Raw genomic sequence first — 27,737 nt, forward strand, 5'->3', positions numbered from 1 at the left:
AAAAGGAGCCCCCCTATAAGATATATTGGATCTAACTGTCAATGAATATCTGACACCCAACTGCTGCATGAAGACAGAATGAAGAGAAACAGATGCTGAGAGAGGAATAGAAAAGATAAACTTGATTATTTCAGAAACAGTACAGAATATTTAATTGATTGTATTTAGAAAGTTTCTAATTTCAGTATGATGAAGCATATATTAAATTTTCATTTTCATGATAATTCCCCTTTAAAGCAGTGGTACTTTAAGGCTTGGTTGGCCCCAAGGCAAAGATGTAATTGCTGCACATCTGCACCCCAACAACACTTTTTTCAGTACTGCTCTTACCCTACACCACTGAAATCAGAAATCAATAGCATATTTATATATTAATGCTAACTGCCACTGGACCTTTTTGCATGCGTAGGAGAGTTGATGACACATGTGCATAGCAGTTCTCTGGGGTTGTAGATACTTTAACGCAGCATGATAAAATCAGTGGTTGCTGACTGTATTTACTCACAATATTTAACATGGCTGGCAAAAGTTTTTACTGTGTGGCACTTTTATTTTTATATGGAGAAATGCCAGGACATGGTTTTGTAACATGTACTGATAAAGTCAATATTCTAAGGTTTGATTCTTCAGTGATCTAATATCTTGATTAATTATTAATACCCCAGCCACCGCCAGCCAGCCTCCCCTTTCCTTCCTGATTGGTGCATACACAGTACAGACTTTGGTACACCGCTGGTGGCAAACTAGTAGAGATTAAAAAAACAACAACATATATATAAATATATATATGTGTGTGTGTGTGTGTGTACAGGATCTGTTATCCAGAAAGCTTGAGGGCTCAGGATGGCCATTTGTCATAGACTTAATTTTAATAAAAAAAAATTAAAAATGTTTAAGAATTATTTCCCTTTACTTGATCCCAACTAAGTAATAATTAATCCTTATTGGAAGCTAAACCACCCTATTGGGTATATTTAATGTTTAAAGGAGAACTAACCCCTAAGCAATCAATGTGGCTAAAAATGGCATATTTTCTATAGTGAACTTATTGCACGAGGCTAAAGTTTGAGCTTGTCAATAGCAGCAATGATCCAGGACTTCAAACTTGTCACAGGGGGTCACCATCTTGGAAAGTGTCTGTGACACTCACATGCTCAGTGGGCTCTGATTGGCTGTTGAGAAGCTAAGCTTAGGGCTCGTCACTAATTATCCAGCAGAAAATGATCTTCCCTGGCTGTAATATAAGCTGATGCTACAGGTTTGCTGATTATTAAATTCTGATGCTAATTGCACTGGTTTCTGTGCTGCCATGTCGTAATTATCTGTATTAATGACTAATCAGCCTTATATTGTGACATTTCTATTCTATGTGTACTGTATATTGTGAGTGGCTCCCTAAGCTCAGTAAGTGACAGCAGCACAGAGCATGTGCAGTAAATCAGCAGAAAAAAAGATGGGGAGCTACTGGGGCATCTTTGGAGACACAGATCTTTACTGCTAAAGGGCTGTGGTTGCCTTGGGCTGGTACAGAAGCATAAAACATTTTGTACAACATTTCTACCTACTTCTTTAGTTAAGCTTTAGTTCTCCTTTACATTGTTTTTTTAGTAGACTTATGATATGGAGATCCAAATTACAGAAATATCTCATCCTGAAACCCCCAGGTCCTGAGCATTCTGGATAACAGGTCCCATAATCTTCTTTTTATTATCATTTGTTTAGGTATATAATATATCGTTCCAATGGACTGTACAGTGTCTTTCATCAATGCCCAGGTGCATGGTTGTATATACAACTTTAATACACAGATGAACAGCAAAGTCCTGGTGTTGTTGGCCATTGTTCTCTCTAAATATATATATAAATTGGCTCCGTGCAATGATATTTATTTTACCGAGCCTGAAAAAAGGAAAAACAGACTCCACAATGGTCCTCAATAGGGAGCTTCCCAACTCTTCATTCACTTAGGGGAATATTTTTCAGCCTTCGCTCTGTTTTACCTCTTTTCGTGTTGTCAGGGTTGCTGCTTACTGTTATTGTTTTCCTTCTCTGTTGTTCATGTTTATTTCCACCAAGGCTTCTTGACATTGACCAACTTATCAGGGATAGGCCGATGTTGATGGTCATCGTCTGTTTACTTGCTAAGCTATTTACTGCGCCCCTTGTTTTGCCCATTTTGCATTTTTCATTTCCTCGATATTTTGGCTCATGTTGTCTAGTTGTATTAGTCTTAAAGTGGAATGTACATTAAATGTTATATTTTCACATTAAAGGGGTCATTCACCAGACTTTTTCTAATTACTGCTGATCAGATTTAAATCAACGGAGCCTGCAAAAATATGCAGCTGGAGTGTTCAGCCCAGGGCCGGAACTAGGGGTATGCAGAGTAGGCACACGTCTAGGACGCAAAAGCTAGGGGGGCGACAGGCACATGCCTTCTCTGACACCTACCCCATGTCCGATCGCGTCTCTCCAAAAGTTTATTCTATTCGGCCTCGTAGTAGTGCTTCAGCGCTCAATTGCCACATACGCAAGCGAACGTCAAAAGGAGCATGCGCGTGCGAAAGTGGGAGTTTGCGCATGCGCACCACACAGAAGCACCAGTTTACGCATGCGCGCGGCTAGCAGGCGCTGGACCGGCCAGGTTGCCTAGGGCGCCTGGACGGCATGGCCCTGCCCTGCTACGAGCGTTTTTACCTGCGCTCCCCTGCGTTCCGTTTTTCTACGTTCAGCCGCAGGGGAGCGCCGGAATAGACGCATTACTTTTTTTCCAATGCGGCTGTACTCACACAGGCGCGTGTAGGCACCGAACGCAGGTTGAGACGCAACATGCTGCATTTTTCCTGTGTTCGGCGCCTACACGCGCCTGTGTGAGTACAGCCCCATTGGAAAAAATGTAATGTGTCTATTCCTGCGCTCCCCTGCGGCTGAACACAGAACGCAGGGGAGCGCAGGTAATAACGCTCGTCAGTAAGAGCCCTTAAGCCGTGAGTTTTAACTTTTCCCAAGAGACCTGTTTATCTTAATTGCTACAATTTATTATTTGCTTATCTGAAAATTGTTACAAAAGACACTTGATAAAGGGTTGTTATACCCGAAACATGTCGTGTCAATAAATGCACATTGCAGTTATTCTGCCTTTGGCTGTATCCTTTCCTAATATACAATATTGATGTTACAAAAGTATCTGGTGGCTGTTCTTGGCTCTCTGCCAAAAGACAATTAAGTTAGAAACTTTGTTTCTTTTTCTGGCTGTTCAGTGCAGCGAAAGTCGGGACACTTCATTACAAATGCGGGACTACGAGTTGAGCTGTCAAAATCGGGACTGTCCCGCTCAAAACGGTTGGGAGATATAGGCTGTGCCTGTTTAATGCACTTTGCACCTGCACTGCAGGTTGTCAGCAGCCTTGGCAGAAGTAAATGCTGAGCGAGTGGAACATAAAGAGTAAGCAGCAAAGAAGGACGGCAGGTGTGAGTAGGGAAAGTTGGAGTGAGAAGGGCCCTATACTATGGTGCTAAGCTGGATTTCTGGGAAGTGCAACTGCCAATAAGTGGCTGAGGATTCTGGGAACTGTGACACCCAACAGTTTGGCTCATATCCTTGTTTTTACGCTGCTCACTGCAATAAGATATTGCTGAACTCATCTGAGGCCGGAGATTTGGCAAATCTTACACATATGTACAAAGTCAAATACGTGGCGCACGCAATGTATTAGCTCCATTACAATTACAGAGCTAAGTACAAATTAGGGTTGTCCATTTAAGTTCAACCTCATGTCCCGAGATAGCACAGAGGCCAGGAGAAACCCTGCAGGGGTGACTAGAGTTTACTCTATAATATTTCATCCTTGCCTAGAAGCAGTACAATCTATTAGGTTACAGTTACACCTTTGTGTGGGAACAGTACAGGCTATTGACTAATGTTACATGCTTGGAGCAGTCCAGTCTATTGACTCTTAAATGTCACACTTTTGCATGGAAACAGTATTCTCAATATGCAGCTGCTGTGAGTACATTCAATTCTACCTGTTGCACTTGCTACAGTTGATCACACCACAAATAATACGTAATAATGAGCATCTCATACCATTCTGGAGCATAAATAGTATAAATCAGGGCAATTCCAGGGTAGGATGGACCTGGTTCTGGAAATAGCACCACAAATCAGGCAAAAATGTGGGCTTCCGAAATGACTTGCACTAAATCCTAATTTTTAAGCTGCTTATTAAGGTCTTATTGGAGGATCAGCCTCCCTGGGAGAATCCCTGCAGGAGCTATTCAGCAGTTATACAATCAGTCTTGTGGGTTTCTATTCCAGCCGTCAGCCCCCTGCAAATGCCCCAATATTCAGAATATTCTCATTGTTACTTGTCAAACAGTAAATAGTTTGCTTGAGACAGTCTATGAAAGACTTCTGTGTTACTGATTGGAAATGCCTGGGCACTGGAGAACCTGCTCACTGTTCTGTAGGTGCCGTCTCTAGTGATGGGAGAATTTATTCGCCAGACGCAAATTCGCTGCAAATTTGCCCGTTTCGTGCCGAATTTGCAGCAAAAATTAGATGGCGAAAATTCAGGTTCGACGCCGGCGTCAATTTTTTTTAAGTCAAAATCGTTGTTTCATGAATTTTTCTCCATTTTTGTGAATTTCTCGGGAAATTCGCCAAATTCGTGCCAAAGCAAAAGGGGACAAATTCGCCCATCACTAGCCACCTCATCAGTATATTTTTGTGGCCCCCACATAGCTGCATTGACTGAATTGGATGATATCATCATTTTGGATGGGATGATATCATCATTTTGGATCATCATTTAATTGACATTATCACTTAGTGGAACAGAATAATGCAACAGATAAATGCTGAGCTAAACAGACAATGCTTTTCCAGCGGCTCAGCCCTGAAGAGGCTCCAGTGAATGAAGCAACAGTGACACCTACTGGAAACCTGATGTCATTTTTGTAAAATGCTAATTTACGGGGGACAATTTGACTTTTTAGTTAAAGGGGTTGTTCACCTTTATTGGCTTTTAGCATGATGCAGAGAGTGGTATTCTGAGACAATTTGCAATTGGTTTCCATTTTCTATTATTTGTGGTTTTTGAGTTATTTCTCTTTTTATCAAGCATCTCTCCAGTTTGCTATTTCAGCCATCTGGTTGCTAGTGCCCAAATTCCCCTAGCAACCATGCATTGATTTGAGCAAGAGACAGGAAAATGAATAGGAGAGGCCTAAATACAAAGATAAGGAATAAAAAGTAGCAATAACAAAACATTTGTAGCCTCACAGAGCTGGAAAGAGTCAGAAAAAAAGGCAATGAATGCAAAAAACTATAAAAAATAAATAATGAAGACCAATTGAAAAGTTGCTTAGAATTAGCCATTCTATAACATACTAAAAGTTAACCTGAAGGTGAACTACCCCTTTAAATCAACTGGATACAGTGAGTAGAAAATTGTTAATAAAAACAAGAAAGTCTTGTACTGACCAGAAAAATACCTGGGGGGGAGGTTATTTATCAAAGTCCAAATGCCAAAAAAAATCCAAATTCAAATTTTGAATTTTTTAGATTTATTTCACCCAGAGGGTTGTATAAATCCAAATAAGAAAATACTCCAACCAGGGCCGGATTCCTTCCCCGGCCGCCCCTAGGCCGCGCGGTCCGACCAGGCGGCCGCGCGGTCCTAGCGCCCGCCTTCCCAGCGCGCCGGCGAAAAAACGCTGGCGCAGCTGGTGTAGTTGAATGGGGACACGAACGTCCCCATAATGCGGCTGGGCGGCATGCCGCCCCTGTTTTTTGCCGCCCTAGGCCCGGGCCTATGCGGCCGTGCCGCAAATCCGGGCCTGACTCCAACTCAGACTTGCCGAGTTCATGTAGAACTCAATGAGTGAAGTCTTGAAAAAAATCTGATTTTTTGGGGCGTAAAATCCGTACAATAGAATTTTTTTCACGATTCTATCGAGTTTTTGACCTCACAGGAAATTTGCAGACAAAATGTATTGATAAATAATTGGAATAAGCGGAATTGGTCAGACTATTTTACCGAAATGTATCAGAAATTTTCAGATTTTCAGATTCTTTTGAAAAACAGATTTCAGTGCAGAATTCTGCTGGAGCAGCACTATTAACTGATGTGTTTTGAAAAAAACATGTTTTCCCTTTCGCCTGGCAAGTCTCAGCAGGGGCGATCCTGACCCCTCCGCCGCCTGAGGTAGCAGCAGTTGCTACCACCCCTCTCCCCAGTGTGCTTACCTTTTTTGCCCCTAAGGGGGTCCAGGGGGGTCCACGAGGGCAGCAGAGAGAGCCAGTACGCGCTCTCTGTGCTAGAAAAGCAGAATTTCTGGTTTGAAAACCTGGAAATTCTGCTCTTAAAGTACCGGGAGCGGCATTTTTGCCACCCCTGTTACCTAGTGGGGCACTGCCGCCTGAGACGACAGCCTCAACTTGCCTCGTTGGCAAAGCACCCCTGAGTCTCAGACATTTTGGGGGTTATTTATCAAAAACCGAATTTTTCTAATTTTTAAAGATATAAAAGTCCAATCAAACTAGAATCCACAATTTGACCCAGTGTTGGACTGGCCCACTGGGATACCAGGAAAACTCCCGGTGGGCCCAGGTGTCAGTGGCCCCTCATGCTGCTAAACACTTGGCCTATTTCATGGCCATTCCCTGTTTGTATAAGAACAAAGAGGACAACTAGATGGAATAATAGATTATTGTAAATAATAGATTTAGTAAAGAAAACAAACTAGGAGAATAGAGGTTGATTGAGGAGATGAAGAATATTAGCAGGGGCGCGCCGCCAATGAGGCGAGCTGAGACGCTTGCCTCAGGCGGCAACGCCGAAGCGGTTTCCAGGGGCGGCAAAAAGCCGCCCCTGCACCTTTAAGAGCCGAATTTCCGGTTTTTAAACCGGAAATTCGGCTTCACTAATGCGAGAGAGCGCAATTGCGCTCTCCGCATTAGTGTTCCTGCCTCCCCTCCCGACAAGTAAGTCGGCAAGGGGGGGCGGCATTGCAGGAGCCGCCTCAGGCGGCGCTTAGGTCCGAATCGGCGCTGAATATTAGTACTGAGAGTGGGCCACTCTTTTATGGTGGGCCCCTCGTCTAAGGTTTTTGGGTGGGCACCTGGTGTCCCAATCCGACACAGATTTGACCTTATTTATTATTAAAAAAGCACAATTTAATCGTATCGGGTAAAAAATCAATAAAATCCAGCGAAAACCCAAATCGTATGTTTTTTCTGTATGAGTTTTTCCCCAGAATTGTGCGATTTTTCAGGCTTTTTCCTGGAAAGCAAGGATTTTTCAGATTTTTGCCAGAAATAGTCAGATTTTCGGGCTAATTCCAGCGCTGACCACAGAAACTTCCAAATAGGATTTAAATACAACCTCGGCAGGTCTGAGATGGTGGATTTTCGGATTCTGACTTTTTGCAGCATCTGGTTTTAATAAATCCCAAAAATTTGACTTTTGTCCCAAAAAGCCCTACCGGAGTTTAATAAATAACCCCCATAATGAAAGACAGTTTGACCTGACCACTTAGATCCTTCTTCATTCAAAGTGTAATTCCGCTTTGTCTGTCAAGGGGTGGGGCTAACTCATTTGCACTGGCTGTGATCGGGATCACATTTATTTTCCCCCTGGTTTTCAAGATATTACCAGTTTTATACTGCTAATATAATATGATATAATATGAAGCAACAGTGCCACCAGCTGGCTGGCCTGATGGTCAGGACTCCATTTTAGACTAGACAGATGGGGAAAAGGAAACCACAAATATAGCACTCCAGTCCGAAAAAGAATCTCCCCCACCGAATTCATTTGGCCACAATATATGTCTCTTAAAGGGGTCTCCCACTCAATGAACAATGGAAGAAAATACAATTTTAAGCAACCTTCCAATATACATTTATTAAAACCTCTGCATCTCTTACTTGGCTGGCTTCTGCTCCATTGCTTCAGGAGTCAGAACCAGCAGTGCCGAGAACACAAACAGCCAGACAAACACTGGGAATTTCAATTTCAATGTTTCATTCGTGGATATTGTACTTAGAATGTTTAACAATGACATTTTCTCTTTATGCAAAAAATTTTTTTTGGGTGCCATTCCCCTTTTAAGTGCCCTGCATGGGGTAATATTTGTAACTCATCATTACAATGAAAGAGCGCCCCTATTTCCACTGATATATAAAAACACATCTCACAAAAAATAGAACACATTTTTAATAGAACATTCTACTTCAATATATTAAATATTTCTGTCTAGGCAACCAATACTTATCTAGAGTGGTTTAACCCCAGTGCTGCTGGATCGTACCATTTCTGCAGATACTTTTAATGCCATTTAAACACCTTGTGCTAATAATACCCATCATACATCTGCTGGGTCTCATAAAGTTTATGCTAGTGACTGTCTCCACCTGGTGGTGAGACTGCAGCCTTACAGGACCCTAATATGAAAACATTGCAAATGTGGGATTTAAAAGGGTTGTTCACCTTTAAATTAGCTTTTAGTATGATGTAGAGAGTGATATTCTGAGTCAATTTGCAATTGGTTTTCATTTTTTATTATTTGTGGTTTTTGAGTTATTTAGCTTTTTAATTCAGCAGCTCTCCAGTTTCAGTAATCTGATTGCTAGGGTCCAAATTCCCCTAGCAACCATTCATTTCAATAAGAGGTTGGAATATGAATAGGAGAGGCCTGAATAGAAAGATGAATAATAAAAAGTAGCAATAATAATAAACGTGTAGCCTTACAGACTATTTGTTTTTAGATGGGGTCAGTGACGGCGGCAAAAGAAGAAGGCGGCAAATAATTCAAAAACTATAAAAAACTAAAAAATGGAGGCTGTTTGAAAAATTGCTTAGAATTAACCATTCTATAACATACTAAAAGTTAACTTAAAGGCAAACCACCCCTTTACGGGTTCACTCTCGTACTGAATTTGGGAATTTTTGAAGTCAGAATTGCAATGGGCTGCAGAATGAGCATATGGAAAGAATGTGCTCCTCAATGTTTAAAGGGAAAGAATTGTTGTTTATTACTAGATGTTACCTTTAATTTATTTATTACAGAAACTTATGAGGTCATAGGTTTTGAGCATATCTTCTTTTCTCTATATATTTACTTTGTATGAGCTGCTTCACTTGGGGTTTTCACCTTCCTTTTAATCAGCTAGCAGTCGGGAAGGTTTCATTGGAATCAAAAGGGTGAATTTAATAGACTTGAGTCTTTTTCCAACCTGCATGTTAATATAGTGCTAGGTAATGTAAAATCCTCTGAGCATTCCTGCAATTTCAATGATTTATTCTAGTTTTACAAGATATTAGCAGTTTGTATGCTGCTGATATAATAAATACATAACAACGGCGCCACCTGCTGTTCATTTCGGCTGACTGAATACAGTTAGTAGAAAATGAAGTTGGTGAAAAAGGGAAAGTCTAGTTTTATTGCTTTGCTCAGAACAAACCAAAGAAACATCAGATGACTCTTCTCTGCTCACCAACTTAATTTTCTGAGCAGAGCAACATCACAAGACTTTCCTTTTTTTATCCACTTTATTTTCTACCGAATGCTTCAACCAGCTAATATGAACAATAGGTGGCGCTGTTGCTTCAAATTCATCAGCAGTAAAAAGTGCCAATATCTTTAAAACTAGAAAATAAATGGTCACAAAAGAGCAATTTTACATTCATTTGTTCTGAGAGTTGATATTTTCTAATCATTCTAAATGGACAGCAACAAGTATCTGTATAATGTTGTTCTATAGAAATCTATGGAGACTGACTGGTATGGGGTACACTCAGGTTGGCTCTTTGCAATGATACATTCATTTTGGTTTAATCTTTAGTCGCCTTCAATGCTCTGATGTTCTTCTGCTTAGGAAAGATTTGAGAGAGGTTTCTAATTATTTTCCTAAGCAGAAGAACATCAGCCTCTTTCTTTCTCCTGACAACTTCCTTGACTACTTGGTGGTCAGACTGGTGGGAAACTGACCAGCAGGTGGCGCTGTTGTAACAAAATTCATTCATATTAACAGTACATGTATCCCTTAATATCTTGGAATAAAAATAAATAAATAATGAATGTAACTGACAAAAGTGCTTAAAATAGCCCCCTTGTCAATTCTACATTCACTTAATTTAAAGGTTTACTTATACTTTAATCCCCCCTACTGGTAAACCTTATATATATACATGTGTGTGTGAGTGATACAGTTCTTTAATGGGTTCGGCAATGTGATTTAGCTAAACGTCATAGAAAATCCAGAAGAACATCCAGAATATTCTGTATTAGTATTACTAATTTGGGATTTGCTGGCAGCGGCCTGATATTTAACTCCTATACCATGAAACAGTGTCGGACTGAGATACCGGGGGCCCACCCAAAAACCTTAAACCAGGGGCCCACCCAAAAACCTTAGATCAAGGGCACTGTTATTCTTCCTCTCTTCGTTCAACCTCTGTTGTCCTGGACTCTTTTCTTTACATACTATAATCTATTATTCCATCTATTTAGCCTCTTTCTTCTCATATAAATAGGGAATGACCATGAAATAGGCCAAATGTTTAGCAGCATGAGAGCCCACTGATACCTGGGCCCACCGGGAATTTTCCTGGTATCCCTGTGGGCCAGTCCGACACTGCCATGAAATACTGTAAAGTTTTATCTACAATAGGTTTGTCTAAATCCAGAGGAAATGCACCAGAACAGTTGTTAAAATGATAAAGCTTCTGCCAAATGTTGGCTCTACTATCTTCACATACGTGTCCGGGCCCACATTCAATGCCCAAATAGCTAAAGGTTTCCCACTGTGGTAGCCAGACAAAGGAGAAGCAATAAGGCAACTGGTACATGCAGACTCTTGGCTGCTGCTGTGGCAAATATATGTAATGTTCCTGGTTCAGGGAGAAAGTCTTTTGCATCCTCCAAGGCATAGTAAGCTGCATTTGTCATATTAGCATCTCCAGATAAGGCCACATCAAAAACGCAAGACTGGAAATAAGCATCCTCAACTGGGAGTTTGACTCTGCACAAGGATTTGGCTTTTTCGGTGCTGATAGAGCTTGTCCTTCCAAGATCCTTAGTCCTCAATATGAACTGGCTGGCTGGGCATCCTCCCAGGCATAGCTGCAAATCCTGCTCCTCTTGGAAGGCTAATGAGATGTCCTCAGGCATGCGCAGGGAGAATGAGAGCTGCTTGGCCAGCTGGCGAACCCGTATGATTGTGCCAATATAAGGGGCCTCGATCTCTATTAAGCTCCCAGGCTCCCTGTCGTAGATCTTAAGGTTACTTCCTCCCCCTCGTCTACCTCCGTTTACTGAGCCATCATCAAAGGCTGCTGGGAGGTTGTTCACTTCGGCCTGGTAAACCTTCTGATCTATGCACTGCTTCATATTTTTAAAGATGATGGTGATCTACAAAAATAAAACAGACATCATTGTGGTAAAATGAGAAAACAACAAAAGCCTAGCGAAAAAACTGGTTTTGTGTGTAAAAATGCTTCTCCTGTATATAGAGGGTGCTCATTCGGGTTTCTAATCGTGGCTTTGCTCAGGAGGTCCAGCTGTGAAACTCCTGTCTACAGGAGTTCGTGGCAAGCTGCTGGAAGGGAATTTAGGCTAACTGGCTGGGTAGACTAAAGGATCCTCTAGGATATTGGTCCCCAACAGTGGCATAACTGGAGTGCGCTGGCCCCCCTGCATTAAAATCTTCAGAGAGGCCCAGCGCACTCCGATCCCCATCCTCCCGCCCATGGGCAGATTTGACGGCACCCCGAGGCCCGCATGGTCCCAGTGCCAACCGCTTCTGCTCGCTTCCTCCCCGACCCCCGTTGCCGCCGGGTCCTAGCACTGGCCGCGGCACTCTAAGGCACAGAAGCACTAGGGAGCTTCACGTCCCCAGTGCGCCTAAGGATGCGGCTGGGCGGCATGCCGCCCATAAAATTTCGCCGCCCTAGGCCAGGCATTTGTGGTCTCACCACAAATCCGGACCTGCTCCCGCCCACATCCTGCCCCTGCCTCCACCCGTTCTCCACCTGCCTCCGCCACTCCCACCCGACTTGCATCTCCCTTCCTTGCCACAGGTAAGAGGGCGGCTGGGAGGAGGGTTTTTTAATTAGCTATAGAGGAAGCAGAACCCACAGCCTGGGCCCCCCTGTTCCCTGGGCCGCCCTGCAACATTTAAGACACATTTTAATGTAAAAACTTTTAAGGAGCCACACAAACAAGAAGAATATTCCTTATGCTGCCAAATAAGGGCCGTGATAGGCTAAGTGATAGCCCCATGTGGACTGCTGGTCTGCAGAAAGCTCTGTTGGAGAAAACATGTGTCTTTATGCCTTCAAAACTTGAATTCAAGCCAGGGATTTAAAAATGGGCACTTACTATGAGACCACTGGGAACAACATCAATGGTAGTGAAGAGCAACATATTGTTCACGAGCCACTGGTTGGCAATCACTACTCTAGGATATCTCCTGTAGGGTCCATATGACCCATTATCAATCTGAATAAATCTCTGTGTAGTTTCCAAGTATTGTTTTGAATGAACGGTTAGGGACTGTAAAAATGTTAGTCCTGTTATGATGTTCTAGGGATTACAACAACTAGAAAAATATAGTACGGTGCCTACGTTCTGAATTTGTTACAGAATATCCTTGCTGGGTTGTGAGGGCATTTGTTTATATGTATTTATTGTTTATATATATCTTGCATTTCCACCATTCTATAGATCTCTGTCCTTTGCTCTCCCGTTTGGGTGGGATGTCTACTGTATACTGCCTGTTGATAATGCTGAGTATATAGGCAAGAGGCACCTCTTTCTGAATACAGGGTCTCCTGCTTGTCAAGTTGAGCTCTACCTTCTATACACAACCACAGATCCAAGCTAGTCCAAGCTACTAGAGAGCAGCTGCAAGGAGAAAGTTCTGGTGTCTATAGGCACAGGTACAACCTAAGGGTAGTTCTTATTGCCCAAACCTAAACAACATCAAAATTATTTACAAAAAGGCCTGTAGATGTTTTTATATGATGCTTACATTGGCTTTTACCTTAGTAATAACTGTGGCGTTGGACATAGTGGAGAGTGGTGAGCTGGTGGCTTGGACAAACAGATATTCATTGTCCAATAGAGGCCATGACCCGTTGACTCGACATGTCTGAAAGTCACCACTAAAAGTGCGTAAATGAGGGTCCCCAAACACCCCACAGTGGAGATACTTTGGAATCTTGCCATGCTTCTCACGGAAAGTTCTCTCATAATCACAGGCCTCCTGTTTCCTGGGCCCCTCAGGGCGTGGTTGTGGGGGTTGAGGTCTGGGGGATGCAGTAGGCCCCTCTTTGGAACAGTTGTGCTGAATCATGAGATCTTCAATGATGTGCACTGCCGAGTGGTAGATCAGGTCTCCACGGCAGGTGCGAGCAGTTTTGCGGGTACATTGGGAATAGGCACGGAGGGCATTACATTTCTGGATCTCAGCATTTCTGCCGGAACCCCTCAAGTTCATCGTGGCAGACACATAATCAGAATTGCATTTGACAATCTTACACTGGGCATTCACTGCAGTGAAAGAAAAGGGCATTATTAAGTTTAGAAATGCAGGTACAGTGGTAATAATTCACATATATACTGTATGTCCAAGGTAGTTGCACTAATATACATAGAGACTCATATAGCAAAAGGTTGCCCTCAGTCATAGAACTACTTCTACACTTTGTCGGTCTCTAAATAGACTTTGTACCTAAAACATGCACTTTTTAAAGAAGTTTGATCTTGGAAAAAACCCCATACAAAGAAAAAAGGAACAATAAAAGAAAAAAGCAAACAAGTTAAAGAACTCACATTTTCTGATATCGATCTTCAGGTGATAAATATGCCTCTTGAATTAAAACTGGCCATACACACTTGATGTAAAGCTGGCCATACACAAGCAGATATTGGCTGCTGACTCAACTTGTTGGGCAATGTATGGGGGCCAAACATAAGAACCCTAACTGATTTCTGTCTGAAATCTGCCCAGATATCTTCCAATCTACAAGGACCATATTGGAACATGTGTGGGGCTCTCTCCAAGTCTACATAGGCACACCGTGTTAGAGTCCTGCACCGGGTAGGGTACCTGTGGAATAACCACAAAGCAGTCGGGGTCTAGGTAGAAAATCCCTGATCCCCTGCCCATGCAGGTAGTGCTGTAGGCACTTTTTTGGTACGTTTCTGGAAGAATTGAAGCTGAAAAATAGAAGATGTCACTTCTGGGTTGTGTCTCCTGGGTTGGAAGGTAAGTTTAAGTTATAAGGTTCAGGATGGGTAGCAGCTTTGGGTAGGGGGATGTGGCGGGTTGGGTTAGGGGTCAGCGGGTCTGGGTCGAAAATTGGTCCTTCCAATTGGACCCATGCAGGACTCTACACTGTGTGATCTGATTACTTACACAGGGCCAAAGATCAGATCACCATGATTTGGCCCAGCCTCTGGGTCCCCAAATGCAACCAAAGATCTACCCATTGAGTGACCTTGGAAAACCAGTGGATCATGAGGTGTATGCATGGCCAACTTAAAATGTAGTTTGAAAAATTACAATACCTAGTCAGTTTCATTGGGTAAATGCTAAACCACTTCTGGTTTCTGATTTGTGTTTGTTGTGTATGTTGATATAATTGGTAATCTTTACCTTGCTCGCAGAAGATAAGCAGAAGAACCGTCTTGAGAAGGACACTGTCTGAACATTTTGGACGATGGCGTTTACCCATTCCAGTCTATCACAATCGCTCTCTGCTTTTACCTCCTCATCGACTCATCCTCTGTCTGTGAACAGGAAAACCAGTAAGGCATTGGCTTTACATATGTATATGTATATGTGTATGTGTATGTGTATGTGTATGTGTATGTGTATGTGTATGTGTATGTGTATGTGTATGTGTATGTGTATGTGTATATGTATATGTATATGTATATGTATATGTATATGTATATGTATTAGTATATGTATATGTATATGTATATGTATATGTATATGTATATGTATATGTATATGTATTAGTATATGTATATGTATTAGTATATGTATATGTATTAGTATATGTATTAGTATATGTATTAGTATATGTATTAGTATATGTATTAGTATATGTATTAGTATATGTATTAGTATATGTATATGTATATGTATATGTATATGTATATGTATATGTATATGTATATGTATATGTATATGTATATGTATATGTATATGTATATGTATTAGTATATGTATATGTATTAGTATATGTATATGTATTAGTATATGTATTAGTATATGTATTAGTATATGTATTAGTATATGTATTAGTATATGTATTAGTATATGTATTAGTATATGTATATGTATATGTATATGTATATGTATATGTATATGTATTAGTATTAGTATATACAGCATCTTCTCCTGTATTTGATATGAATATTAGAATTCACATGGGAGTTGTGCAACCATGCCAAACCATCTTTTTGGTTATGTCACGTGACTTGGTAACTTGATGATTAGCTTTCTTTTTATAGTTCAATGGTTAGTCGTTCAGCTTTGGAACATCAACATTCCAATCTATTCCGATTAGTTGATGGGTCATGGTTCTATCTGATGTGGCTTGAAGAGTACACAGGGTTGGATTGGCCTGCTGGGACATGGGTAAAAAATCCTGGTGGACCTGACCCTATTAGGCCCTGCCTGCAAGCCAGCCATGCATTCACTGTGGAATGCACTGCCATCTTTTAAAAATTTTTTTTACAGCAAAGTAATCACAGGGAGCACGTATCGCTGTGGCTGGGGGTTGAGCGGTAGTGGTGAACTCTGGTTGCTGGACCCTTCATTGGGTGGGTGGTGGGACCTTGAGTTGGGTACCCAGTGGGCCCAAGATACGCCATTAACTCTAGGAGTAATGTCCATCTCTTTTCTATGGGGCACTGCCAGAGTATCAGATGATCTCCAGGACAATGTCAGTTCCCATTAGTCCCCTTTTATTTCCACTACAGGTTTATATGGCACCTATTACATTTAGCACTCTCTACATCTAATTGTGCTGAGATTGTCAGGTTCTCTGGTGGGGCCTAAAAGGACACTACCTAGGGATGACAATATGCAGTGTTTGTTCAAAATGGATCAAAAGAATTCTTTTGGGGTACAACAAGTTGAAACTTCCAGACACATTCAAACGAGTTATGCTGAAAGCCAATTGCTGTCTATATTCCCTCTACAGGCACAAAGCAACCTGAATACAGTAAGGCTATAGTAAAATGAGCAGCACCATTACTCAAAACTAGTAGCTGTACGCTAATATACTCTGACACTTAGTCCCTACTTCAATTAGTACCTGGGAACCTAATTCCACTCAACACTCCTCAGCTGGAGCCTCAGCTGCTCGGCTACATAGCCTAACTATCTATCAGTCCTAGAGTGATCTATGAAAGTAAGTAGCCTATGACTAGCTAGACCTGATGTGTCTAGGTTCCAAGTGCAACCGTTCCTGCCTATTTAGGTAAGGGGACTGACAAAATGGACCCTGAACACATGTGTGATCATCTTATATATTATAGAATACTCCCATATTTTAGGGGAATGCAATATAACTGGGAAATACATTTATTAGTCCCCTACACTACCAATTTTTTTAAATAAATTGTGCAAATAAGTTTAAAGATGTACTTTGTTTTCAACCAAAAAAAAAAAAGTGTAATTCCCAGGAAAGCATCTCCTGCTTTTGTGTAACGGCTGTATCCCAGGGAAGATAAAAATTAATGGTTTATCACAGTAAACTGATCAAGGCGCTTTCTGCATGGATCACATTTTTGAGCAAAAGCACTAGATGTAATTGCAGATTTAGGAGCTTGCTGAATTTTGGAAATGACACATCCGTCCTTGGTCGGCCTGAGCCTTTGCATCTTTCGTCTCAAGTGGTATTTAAACTAGTGGGCAGTTGTCCAGCATTTGTTGACTCATCCTGAGTCTGTGCCAGCAGCTATAATCCTGCAGCTGGCAGGCCTGCTAAAGGCCACTCATGAAAATTCCCACAGTCCTGTGAAATTGTTGAAGCTGGCACTGGGAAGTGAGTAAGCTGAGATGGTAGTGCCAAGCGAGGTCATTGTGCTTTCCCAAAAAAATGACTGCAAATTATCACCCCTTGTTCCCAGGTTTCATTATCCCATGGCAACTCTGTCTAATGGGGCCTACATTTTGGTGTTTTTTTAAAATCTTTTGCTTGTTTGCTTCTGTAGCTCATGGCTCCTTGTAGGGTAGGGCAGAGGCATATTTACCATATAGAGACTTGAGGGCCTTTGCCTAGGGCGGCAGTTTTAATTAGGGATGTAGCGAACTGTTCGCGCGAACTTCGACTGTTCGCGTCCGCCGAATGTTCGCGAACGTCGCGCGACGTTCGCCAATAGGCGTTCGCGTCAAAAATCGTTCGACCATTCGACCATTCGATTCCTTCGATCGCTAAAATCGAAGGATTTTCGTTCGAATCGAAAGATCGAAGCCATTGGATTGAATGAAATCATTCGATCGAATGGCTTCGATCGTTCGATTAGAACGAAAATCCTTCGATCGAACGATTAAAATCCTTCGATCGTTCGAATCGAACGATTTTCGGATGTTCGAAGTTCGCGAACAGTTCGCGAACTGTTCGCATTTTTTGCCGGTGTTCGCGAACAGCGTTCGCGAACATCAAATCGGCGGTTCGCTACATCCCTAGTTTTAATGGGATGGCTCTCAGATGCCTATATGGTAACAATTTTTTACTGGGAAAAAAACCTACTTCCTCTGCTGCAGGATGCTTTGCTACTAAATCTGGCAATTGTTCATCTTTTTATTTTTTTTATTATTTAACTATTTTTTGGGCTACATTTATTTGTTTTAGTGCAACAATGAATGCACAAACAGATCTATCTTCCCAATACACATTTCCTCTGGATTCCAGGGTCACTGACCTTAGCAACTGATACTGCTGAAATATTCCAACTTTTTACAAGACCATATCAGTATAAGGGTATCAGCCTACCTAGTGCTATGCTTTTTTGTAATCCCTTGCACCCACCCAGTTGCCTGCCACTTATCTGTGTAAAACTCATGCATGTTTTTCTATTGCTGTTGAAACAGGTCTTAGTCCTGCCCCCAAGTGTGACATCATAGACTCAGCAGCAATGGGACAAGGCATCATGGAGTCGGACACGGGTAAGTTACAGGGGTTGGAGAAGGGCTAAAAGTGTCGTTTTTAGAAAGTATAAATGGCACCAGGCAGGTTATTAAAAAGATATTGACTTTGAACCTGTAAAAAGATGGAGAGTTACAGTTACATTTTAAGTTACAGTTTTAAGAATCTTTAGGTGTAATGTAATAGACATGTATGAGACCTGTTATCCAGAATGCTCGGGACCTGGGGTTTTCTAGATTCTGTAATTTGGATCATCATACCTTAAGTCTACTAGAAAATCATGTAAACCTTTAATAAACCTAATAGACTGGTTTTGCTTCCAATAAGGATTAATTATATCTTAGTATATCAATAGGCCTCCTATAGTTATTAATCATATCTTAGTTTAAGTACAAGCTACTGTTTTCTTACTACAGAGAAAAAAAAGGAAATCATTAAAAAGAATTTGGATTATTTGATTATAATGTTGTCTATGAGAGACGGCCTTTCCGTAATTTGGAGCTTTCTGGATTTCCGTATAACGGATCCCACACCTGTATTTATATATCATTGCTTCCATGTTAGGAGCAAGTCGGGAACAGGTGTGAATGTTTGTGTCCAGAATAAAATTTAAAACAGGCCCTTGCTTCTCCTGTACTCTGAGGTCCAATCCCCCCCCCACCTGAGGCCCAATAATTAGTGACTGTCTAAGGCATCATAAAAGTGACAAAGTTTGCACCAGGTCTAGTAACCCATAACAACTCATCATGTTTGTTTTTTTTATAGATAAATAAATGCTAATTGTTAACTGGTTGCTATAGGATACAAGACCTGGTGCAAACCTTGTGAATTTTATGACATTCCGTCCCCCCAAGAGACTAAAATCACTGTAGTTCAGTTACAGTGTGCCGTGTTGCTTTCCCTGTAGATTAAATGCTCTGCGGATGAATTACACGGCTCTGCAAGTCCTGTGTGCCAGTTTCCCTGTGTATTAAAAGTTGTATCAGTTTCCCTGTGGCCAGCCTGTTCTGTGCTTTGGTTACTGAGTGAAATGCAAGCTCTCTGTGTCAGTTTAGTGCTTATTAAATACCCTGTATCGGTTTCCCTGTCAATGAAATGCTGCCGGACTCTGTGCTATTCAATCTGTAAGTCACATTTCCAGTAAGGGAAGTGTCTTCATTGTCCCAAAGCTGGGCAACTCAGTGCTGTGTTTTATTAGCCCCATGCACCCCTCTGTGAGAAGATGTATTAGAGCTCACTCATGTTAAAATCACCATGTCTCTCTACATGCAGAATTTGTGCAAAAGGCAGTTATTTTGTTAGATTTTTTTTTTGTACTGGAATCAGTTATTTTAATGAGCTGTAATTCATCTGCTAGGAAAAGGAGCCCCCCTATAAGATACATTGGATCTAACTGTCAATGAATATCTGACACCCAACTGCTGCATGAAGACAGAATGAAGAGAAACAGATGCTGAGAAAGGAATAGTGAAGATAAACTTGATTATTTCAGAAATGATGCAGAATTTTTAATTGATTGTATTTAGAAAGTTTCTTATTTCAGTATGCTGAAACGTATATTAAGGGGCAGATTTACATAGGGTCGAATATCAAGGGTTAATTAACCCTCGATATTCGACTGCTGAATGTAAATCCTTCGACTTCAAATAATGAAGTCGAAGGATTTACCACAATTCCTACGATCGAACAATCGAAGGAAAAATCGTTCGATCGAATGAAATTCCTTCGATCAGAAAATTGTTAGGAAGCCTATGGGGACCTTCCCCATAGGCTAACATTGGCCTCGGTAGGTTTTATTTGCCGAAGTAGGGGGTCGAAGTATTTTTTAAAGAGACAGTACTTCGACTATCGAATGGTCGAATAGTCAAACGATTTTTAGTTCGAATCGCTCGATTCGAAGGTCATAGTCGAAGGTCGAAGTAGCCAAAAAAAACATTCAAAATTTGAACTATTTTTCCTCTATTCCTTCACTCGAGCTAAGTAAATGAGCCCCTAATTGTTAATTTTTGCGATAGTTCCCTTTTAAGATCAGAGACAGGTACACATTGGGTGTGGGTCCTTCTACACTGCGATATACAACACAAAGCAGAACTATACATCTCCAATGATATGCAATCTTTTCGGACATCTGCCTGCCACCCTCTCTAGGTCGGAGCTTTAGCAGCAGTACAATTTGGCCTGTCAGGTTGAGGAATGCGTTGCTAATGCTGCTCAGCTGTTAGAGCTTCCTGGTGCACATGCTTCTTACACCCCACATGGTTCATGAAAAAGTGGTGCCCCACTAGAAGCCTGTATTAATATGAGTATGATGAAATGAGTATACGTGGATACTGCAAACTATGGATGAATACCGGTACACCAAATCTTTCCTATACTGTATATTCTATATTCCCATTTTCTGAGCTAAGGGGGCCCTGACCAAAGGTGAGCCTTAAACGGATACTGTCATGGGAAACATTTTTTTTCCCAAAACACATCAGTTAATAAAGCTGCTCCAGCAGAATTCTGCACTGAAATCTGTTTCTCAAAAGAGCAAACAGATTTTTTTTATATTTAATTTTGAAATCTGAAATGGGGCTAGACATATTGTCAGTTTCCCAGCTGCCCCAGTCATGTGACTTGTGCTCTGATAAACTGCAGGTTAGAGTGAAATTACCCTCCCCCCCAGCAGCCAAACAACAGAACAATGGAAAGGTAACCATATAGCAGCAACACAAGATAACAGCTGCCTGGTAGATCTAAGAACAGCACTCAATAGTAAAATCCTGGTCCCACTGAGACACCTTCAGTAGGAGAAACAACAGCCTGCCAGAAAGCAGTTCCATTCTAAAGTGCTGGCTCTTTCTGAAATCACATGACCAGGCAAAATGACCTGAGATGCACCTACACGCCAATATTACAACTGAAAAAATACACTTGCTGGTTCAGGAATGAAATTTTATATTGTAGAGTGAATTATTTGCAGTGTCATTTAGAAATAAAAACGACATCACAAAAATCATGACAGAATCCCTTTAAAGCGTTTGTTTAAGGTTTATTGCTGAAAAAGTTGAAATTAATTGCCTTACAGGGAGCCAGAAGGGGGCGTGGCTGGCCAATCAAGGGGCATTACATGATGTCATAAGGGTATGGCCAGCCAATAAACATCACTTTCCATAGTTAATATCTCACAACCGATACAAAAAATTTATCAGCATAGACATTCCCTGTACTAAGCACTAATAGATCTAAAGGCGTAGTGACTTTCTAAACATTTATGGCATAAGTTGTGATCCTCAATACACTTATATTATAATAATAATAATATTTCTGATCCATCCAGAGTATTTATTAAATTCATAAGTTGTGTCATTAACCAACCTTTTACCTGATTCACAAGTACAGATCAAAACTGCGGAGGGCCCATAAAGTGGTATGGGACCTGTTATCCAGAATGCTCAGGACCTGGGCTTTTCCAGATAAAGGATCTTTCTGAAATTTGGATCTTCATACCTTAAGTTTGCTAGAAAATCTTTTAAACATTAAGGAGCATATATTTTAAAGGTCGAATGAAAGAGTTTTTTGGTTTTTTTTTTTACCTCGAATGACCTCGATTCTTGAATGGTATCTTATTTGAGAAAAAACTTGAACGTCCAAACCTCGAACGAATATTATCGACCCGAAAATTCAAATCAAATTTTTTATAACTCAATTCGAGTTTTTCCTCCAAAAAAAAACCTTGAATGTCTGGAAGGTTATTAACATCTTCAAATGGGTCACTGCCATTAATTTCTACATGAACTGGGCAGTTTTTAGGTGGCGTACTATCGAATTCTAATTGTTCCCAGGGTCAAGGTATGATATAACCAAGTCAAATTTGAATTCAAATTTGAGTTTGGATGATTCCCAACTCGAATTTGTGAGATTTGACCAAAAATCCAAATTGAAAATTAGAATTTGAATTTACCATTCGAACCTTAATAAATCGGCCCCTAAATAAACCCAATAGACTGGTTTTAATTCTAATAAGGATTAATTATATCTTAGTTTGGGTTAGGCACAAACTACTGTTTTATTATTAATTATATCTTAGTTTGGATTAGGCACAAGCTACTGTTTTATTATTACAGAGAAAAAGGAAATCATTTTAAAACATTTGGATTATTTGGATATAATGGAGTCTATGGGACTCTATGGGTTTCCGGATAATGGATTCCATACCTGTAGTTGTAAATAGGAAGACTGGGTGAAAAAAGGAGGTAGAGTAGATCAACAGTAGAACAATATAAGGATACCAACATCTTCCCCAACAATATCACTTAATAGTGCTGTATAAACTAACAATAATCCATTAGACAGGGGTTAACGAGGACCCTAACTGAAAGTAAAAAACATAAATAAAAACCTTAGTTCCAGGCTCCAACAACATGTTTTTCCTATATGGTAGCTCCCACTAAAATCTAAATATATAATCAGGTTTGCCAGGTTGTTGGTTTTCCAGCCAAATTGGGCTACTAATTTAAAGCCCAGGCGGGTCTTGAAAGTACAAACTAGCCAAGGTACGGATTTGGGCTACTTGTTGGGCCTTTGCCTGGTTTGCACTTTGGAAACCAGCCAACGTTTTTTCTTGGCTTAATGTGCCAATTCTGTGTCTCCCAATGCATGTTGGGTAATGTCGTTTTTGTTTAACAATTTGCCAACTGCCAAGTTTACTGTAAGACTACAATACCCAGCATGCAATGGGACTGACTTGTGTAGAAGTCGGGAGTTGCCAGAATTTGGGCTCTGTACCCCAGTCTTCCATCACTCTTAAGCATTCTCACGTTTTCCGGTGACTTTCCTCAATTTCAGACAATTTTGGGGCAAAAATCCTCTGGCCACTAAAATGTCTAGAGGTTGACCTGTTTTACCAATATTGATTGAAATTGTAGATGAATTAGGGCCTTATTGGTCCCCAATACCTCTGTAGTTACACCCCTGGCGAATCTGTCCCATTTTCATGGAAAATTTTGCCAAACAGTGAACATTTGAAAAGGCGTATTTTCACATATTTATTTACTTTTGAAGTGCCTCTTGGCTGGTTTTGGGCTGGACTTGTAGTTGACTTTGGCTGGTTTTGAAAATTAGACCTGGCAACCCTGTGTATAATGGTAGAAGCCACAATTCATGTTTATAATATATACATGGGCTGAAGAGAAGACGGGATCCCTCATGCATCCAATAAGACACATTGCCAATCCAATGGATACATATCAGGAGGTAATTGCTACTACAGTAGGGTATACTGCCCCTTATGTGCTGGGATCCATTATTTCCACAGGCTCTAATCGTGGCCTGGGCGCATCTGTTTATGTCCCAAAACCTTGTGGTGACATCACAGCGCCCGAGCTTATTGGGATATTGCCTTATAAGCAGTTCCCACACGTAGCCCTTCTGCTGGGCATACTTTAAGGCCCCGGTGCCTCCTATGCATATTTCTGCTGAGCCAACCATAAAATTGTTTGAATATTTTCCACTGCCATTGCCATGTCCATCTTGTCGAGGTTTAGGAGAAAAAGCTGGGAGATTTATGTGGGGATGCAGATATTTTATCACAAGCAGAGACGGACGCCAAATCGCAACTGTTCTTATCCAGAAAAACATCTGCGTTTCGCATAGTTCCCTCCCCCCCAAAAAATAACCCCTATAACTTTTTTCACCTGCACTGGGGACAAGGATGTTAAACCGGCCTTTGTGTTGACCCTGAGCTTATATAAACCATTCGTATCCGTAATTTTCCAGGCATCAAAGAACAATTGGAAAAGGCCACTTGGGAAAGGTTTGTGTACTCAACGGGCCAGCAATGGGGGCACCCCTCTCCTTCCACCTGCTGTACGCAGAGAGATCCTGCAGCTGGGCTTGGGAGTGACTTGGACGGCCAAACCTCTAGCAGTCGGGCTAATTGCTCTCCATAGAGATGGGAAGAATTTCCTCCCAGATCAACATGTGTCCAGATGTTGGCGGTGGGGGGGATGATGCTACAGATGCATATAATGGAGAGATGCGCAGTCCCCCCTTTATGCTGGAGCTGCTGATACAAAGACCTTGCATTACTTTACAAATACAAGGTATTAACCCAAGAGTGAAATCATGCAGAACCCTGAGGACCCTACATGCGGGTGAGACTCAAGAGAGTGAACATTAGAAAGAACGGCTTATCCCAAACTATAATATCAGGGTTATTCATGACTCCAGGAGTAGAGTGAGTAAAGGAGTGGTAACGTTTCCTAATCTCATTTGATTGCGACTGCCTAAAGCAAATATTTTTCAAGTCCTGTTAGTGCAGGGGCCCCAGTTTGAGAAAAGGAAACAGCTATGTTTTATATATATATATATATATATATATATATATATATATATATATATATATATATATATATATATATTAATATTAATATTACGGATGCACCGAATTCAGGATTTGGTTCAGGATTCTGCCAGGATTCAGCATTTTTTAGCAAGATTAGGCAGAATCCTTCTGCCCGGCCGAACCAAATCCTAATTTGCACAGGCAAATTATTGGCGGGGAGGGAAAGTGCATGACTTTTTGTCGCAAAACAAGGTAAAAAATGTTTTTCCCCCTTCACTCCCTTAATTTGCATATGCCAATTAGGATTCAGATTTGGTTTGGAATTCGCCAAATCTTTCGCGATGGATTCTGGGCTTCTCTAAGATGTTCTACCTCTGTTTTAATAATTGGGAAATATCTTTACTATCACAGCCTCCCTCCCCAATGTGAAAAACATGCAGCCGTATTTACATTTAGGCCTATTCTCAGTTGTCTGGGGACTAAACAGACAAGGAGAGAGCGTGGGTAAAGGCACATCCTGACACATGATGGAAAATTGTATTTATATAAATATCTAAATAACTTACATAGATGTGTCATTTATAGATGGGCAGCACACAGTTTCCTCCCAGCATTCCGCTAGGATTTCCCAGCACCTCTACTACTTGTATTCTAATGACACGTGACTTCACTCAGTACAATATTTAGCATAAATACCATGGATGGATTGATTTGTTTCTCTGCCTTGAGTCAATTTATTATAGGGAATAACATAGATCCTATTTTCTAATATAAGTATTTTAGAAGTCCCTGAACATTTCCATTGCAATATAAAGGCACAAGGCTGCAGGCTGAGTTATACAGTATCATTCATATATTATAAGGGATAATGTACCCCCTACTGTAAATGATAAGGATATTAGAAGTCACTGAGGGTTGTTCTGTGACCATATAAAGGCACAAGGCTGCAGGCTGAGTTATACAGGGAACTCTGAGTATCACTCATGTATTATAAGGGATAATGTACCCCCTACTGTAAATGATAAGGATATTAGAAGTCACTGAGGGGTTGTTCTGTGACCATATAAAGGCACAAGGCTGCAGGCTGAGTTATACAGGGAACTCTGAGTATCACTCATGTATTATAAGGGATAATGTACCCCCTACTGTAAATAATAAGGATATTAGAAGTCACTGAGGGGTTGTTCTGTGACCATATAAAGACACAAGGCTGCAGGCTGAGTTATACAGGGAACTCTGAGTATCACTCATGTATTATAAGGGATAATGTACCCCCTACTGTAAATGATAAGGATATTAGAAGTCACTGAAGGGTTGTTCTGTGACCATATAAAGGCACAAGGCTGCAGGCTGAGTTATACACGGAACTCTGAGTATCACTCATGTATTATAAGGGATAAAGTACCCCCTACTGTAAATGATAAGGATATTAGAAGTCACTGAGGGGTTGTTCTGTGACCATATAAAGGCACAAGGCTGCAGGCTGAGTTATACAGGGAACTCTGAGTATCACTCATGTATTATAAGGGATAATGTACCCCCTACTTTAAATGATAAGGATATTAGAAGTCATTGAGGGGTTCTGTGACCATATAAAGGCAAAACAAAAAAAAATCACCTTGCAAATGAAAAGAGGGATCAAGGTATTTGAAGCCTTTAGGATCCTTTATTTATATAGTACTGACATGTTTGATACATTCATATTAGATTTTTATGGTCCTATAAAGAAAGAGTGCAGCCAGAGAGTAAGACTGCAGAGGCAAAGAAAGGTTCATGAAAAATGGAAAGTGTAGTCTCTTTGCACGTGGCAGTGCTCACACACTATAACCAGCCAGGGTCGGACTGGGGCGCGGGTCCATTTTTTGGAACCCGTACTCTACCCCTACTGCAAACCGCAACCCGCATTCTTACCCGCTTGGACCCTCTACCTGCAACCTTTACCCGTGATCCGCTGACCATCAAGAATCAGGAAGTGCTGCCATTGTAAACAGGAAGTGACATCATCGGAAGTAGGCGTAATCAGAAAAAAGGAGAAAAAAAATCGATATTGAGAAGACCCGCAGCCCGACTCGCAAACCCGCAGAACCGCCGACCCGCGTCTATACCCGCACCCGGAACTTCTACCCGCAACCTGCATGGTACCCAACCCGCTGCAGGACTCTAGTGCCCTGAGTCCACCGGGGCTGCTGCTTTGGGGCCCCAAACCACCTGGGCCCCCTGTCCCAGCGGCAAAGTCACCTCAGGCCCCCCCTTTTTTTCCAGCAACTGGGGGCCAGAAGGAAGTTCAGGGAGTAGCGCTAATATCAGGTCTGGGCCCACCAGGTTATTTCCCGGTGTCCCGCTGGCCCAGTCCGACCCTGTAAACCAGCTCAGCAGTTTCAGAAATATGATAGTAGCAGCATATGTTTATACACTGGAAAAGCAATGACTTCAATAAACACCTGCATGATTACAAGTGCTTTTTAACTGTGGCGTTTCCCTTATTTTCTCCAAAATAGTAACTTGTGCCTTGTAAATGATTCTGTAGCACCCCCCACCCACCACTGAATCCAATGAGGATATTAGAAAACACATCAGAGTTCGGTTCCCAATTTACAAGCACTCGGCCTGCTGTCTCGTGCCTTTATATGGTCACGGAAGTCCGTGGTGACTGCTCATATCCTTATATTTTACAGTAGGGGGTTACATATATTAAATATATATCTTTGTGCTGCTGCAGGGCTCAGCGGGACACGCATGAATGTTCCAGAAATGAAGCAACATGCTGAGCTGTCAGAGACAAATAACTGGATGTCCAGGTGCACACAGGCAACACAATGATTGTGTTCATTAACTTTCCAGTCACTATTGAGCTGGGAAAAGTCTTGAGTTTGTATGTAGCATATTGCATTATGTAATAGATACTTTATAAAGAAACACAGTTATCTGTAGCTACACTATGGACCCGCTTAACTAACATTCGGATTCCCTATCTCTAAAAATCTGTGGGTTTGCTATATTTTTTTTAAACCTCTAAAAATCTGAGATTAAGGGGCCGATTCACTAAATTCGAGTGAAGGATTCGAAGTAAAAAAACTTTGAATTTCGAAGTATTTTTTGGGCTACTTCGACCATCGAATGGGCTACTTCGACCTTCGACTACAACTACGAATCGAAGGATTCGAAGTAAAAATCGTTCGACTATTCGACCATTCGATAGTCAAAGTACTGTCTCTTTAAAAAAAACTTCG

At 41.2% G+C, this 27,737-nt stretch overlaps 1 protein-coding gene across 2 annotated transcripts in view; it reads right to left on the bottom strand.

The window, feature by feature from the left end:
• Window positions 1-10,072: 10,072 nt before the first annotated feature.
• hjv.S (hemojuvelin BMP co-receptor S homeolog) overlaps window positions 10,073-27,737 on the bottom strand; it is a 44,614-nt gene continuing 26,949 nt past the window's right edge. For both annotated transcript variants that reach the window (XM_018233459.2, XM_041574448.1), the window contains exons 2-4: window positions 14,669-14,802; window positions 13,052-13,560; window positions 10,073-11,418 (exon numbers count right to left, since the gene is read on the bottom strand). In XM_018233459.2, coding sequence (XP_018088948.1) covers window positions 10,798-11,418; window positions 13,052-13,560; window positions 14,669-14,747 — 1,209 coding nt within the window. In that variant the 5' untranslated portion in view covers window positions 14,748-14,802 and the 3' untranslated portion in view covers window positions 10,073-10,797. The remainder of the gene's footprint in view (window positions 11,419-13,051; window positions 13,561-14,668; window positions 14,803-27,737) is intronic.

The sequence above is a fragment of the Xenopus laevis genome, chromosome 8S (assembly GCF_017654675.1).
Source record: "Xenopus laevis strain J_2021 chromosome 8S, Xenopus_laevis_v10.1, whole genome shotgun sequence".
Classification (NCBI taxonomy): Eukaryota; Metazoa; Chordata; class Amphibia; order Anura; family Pipidae; genus Xenopus; species Xenopus laevis.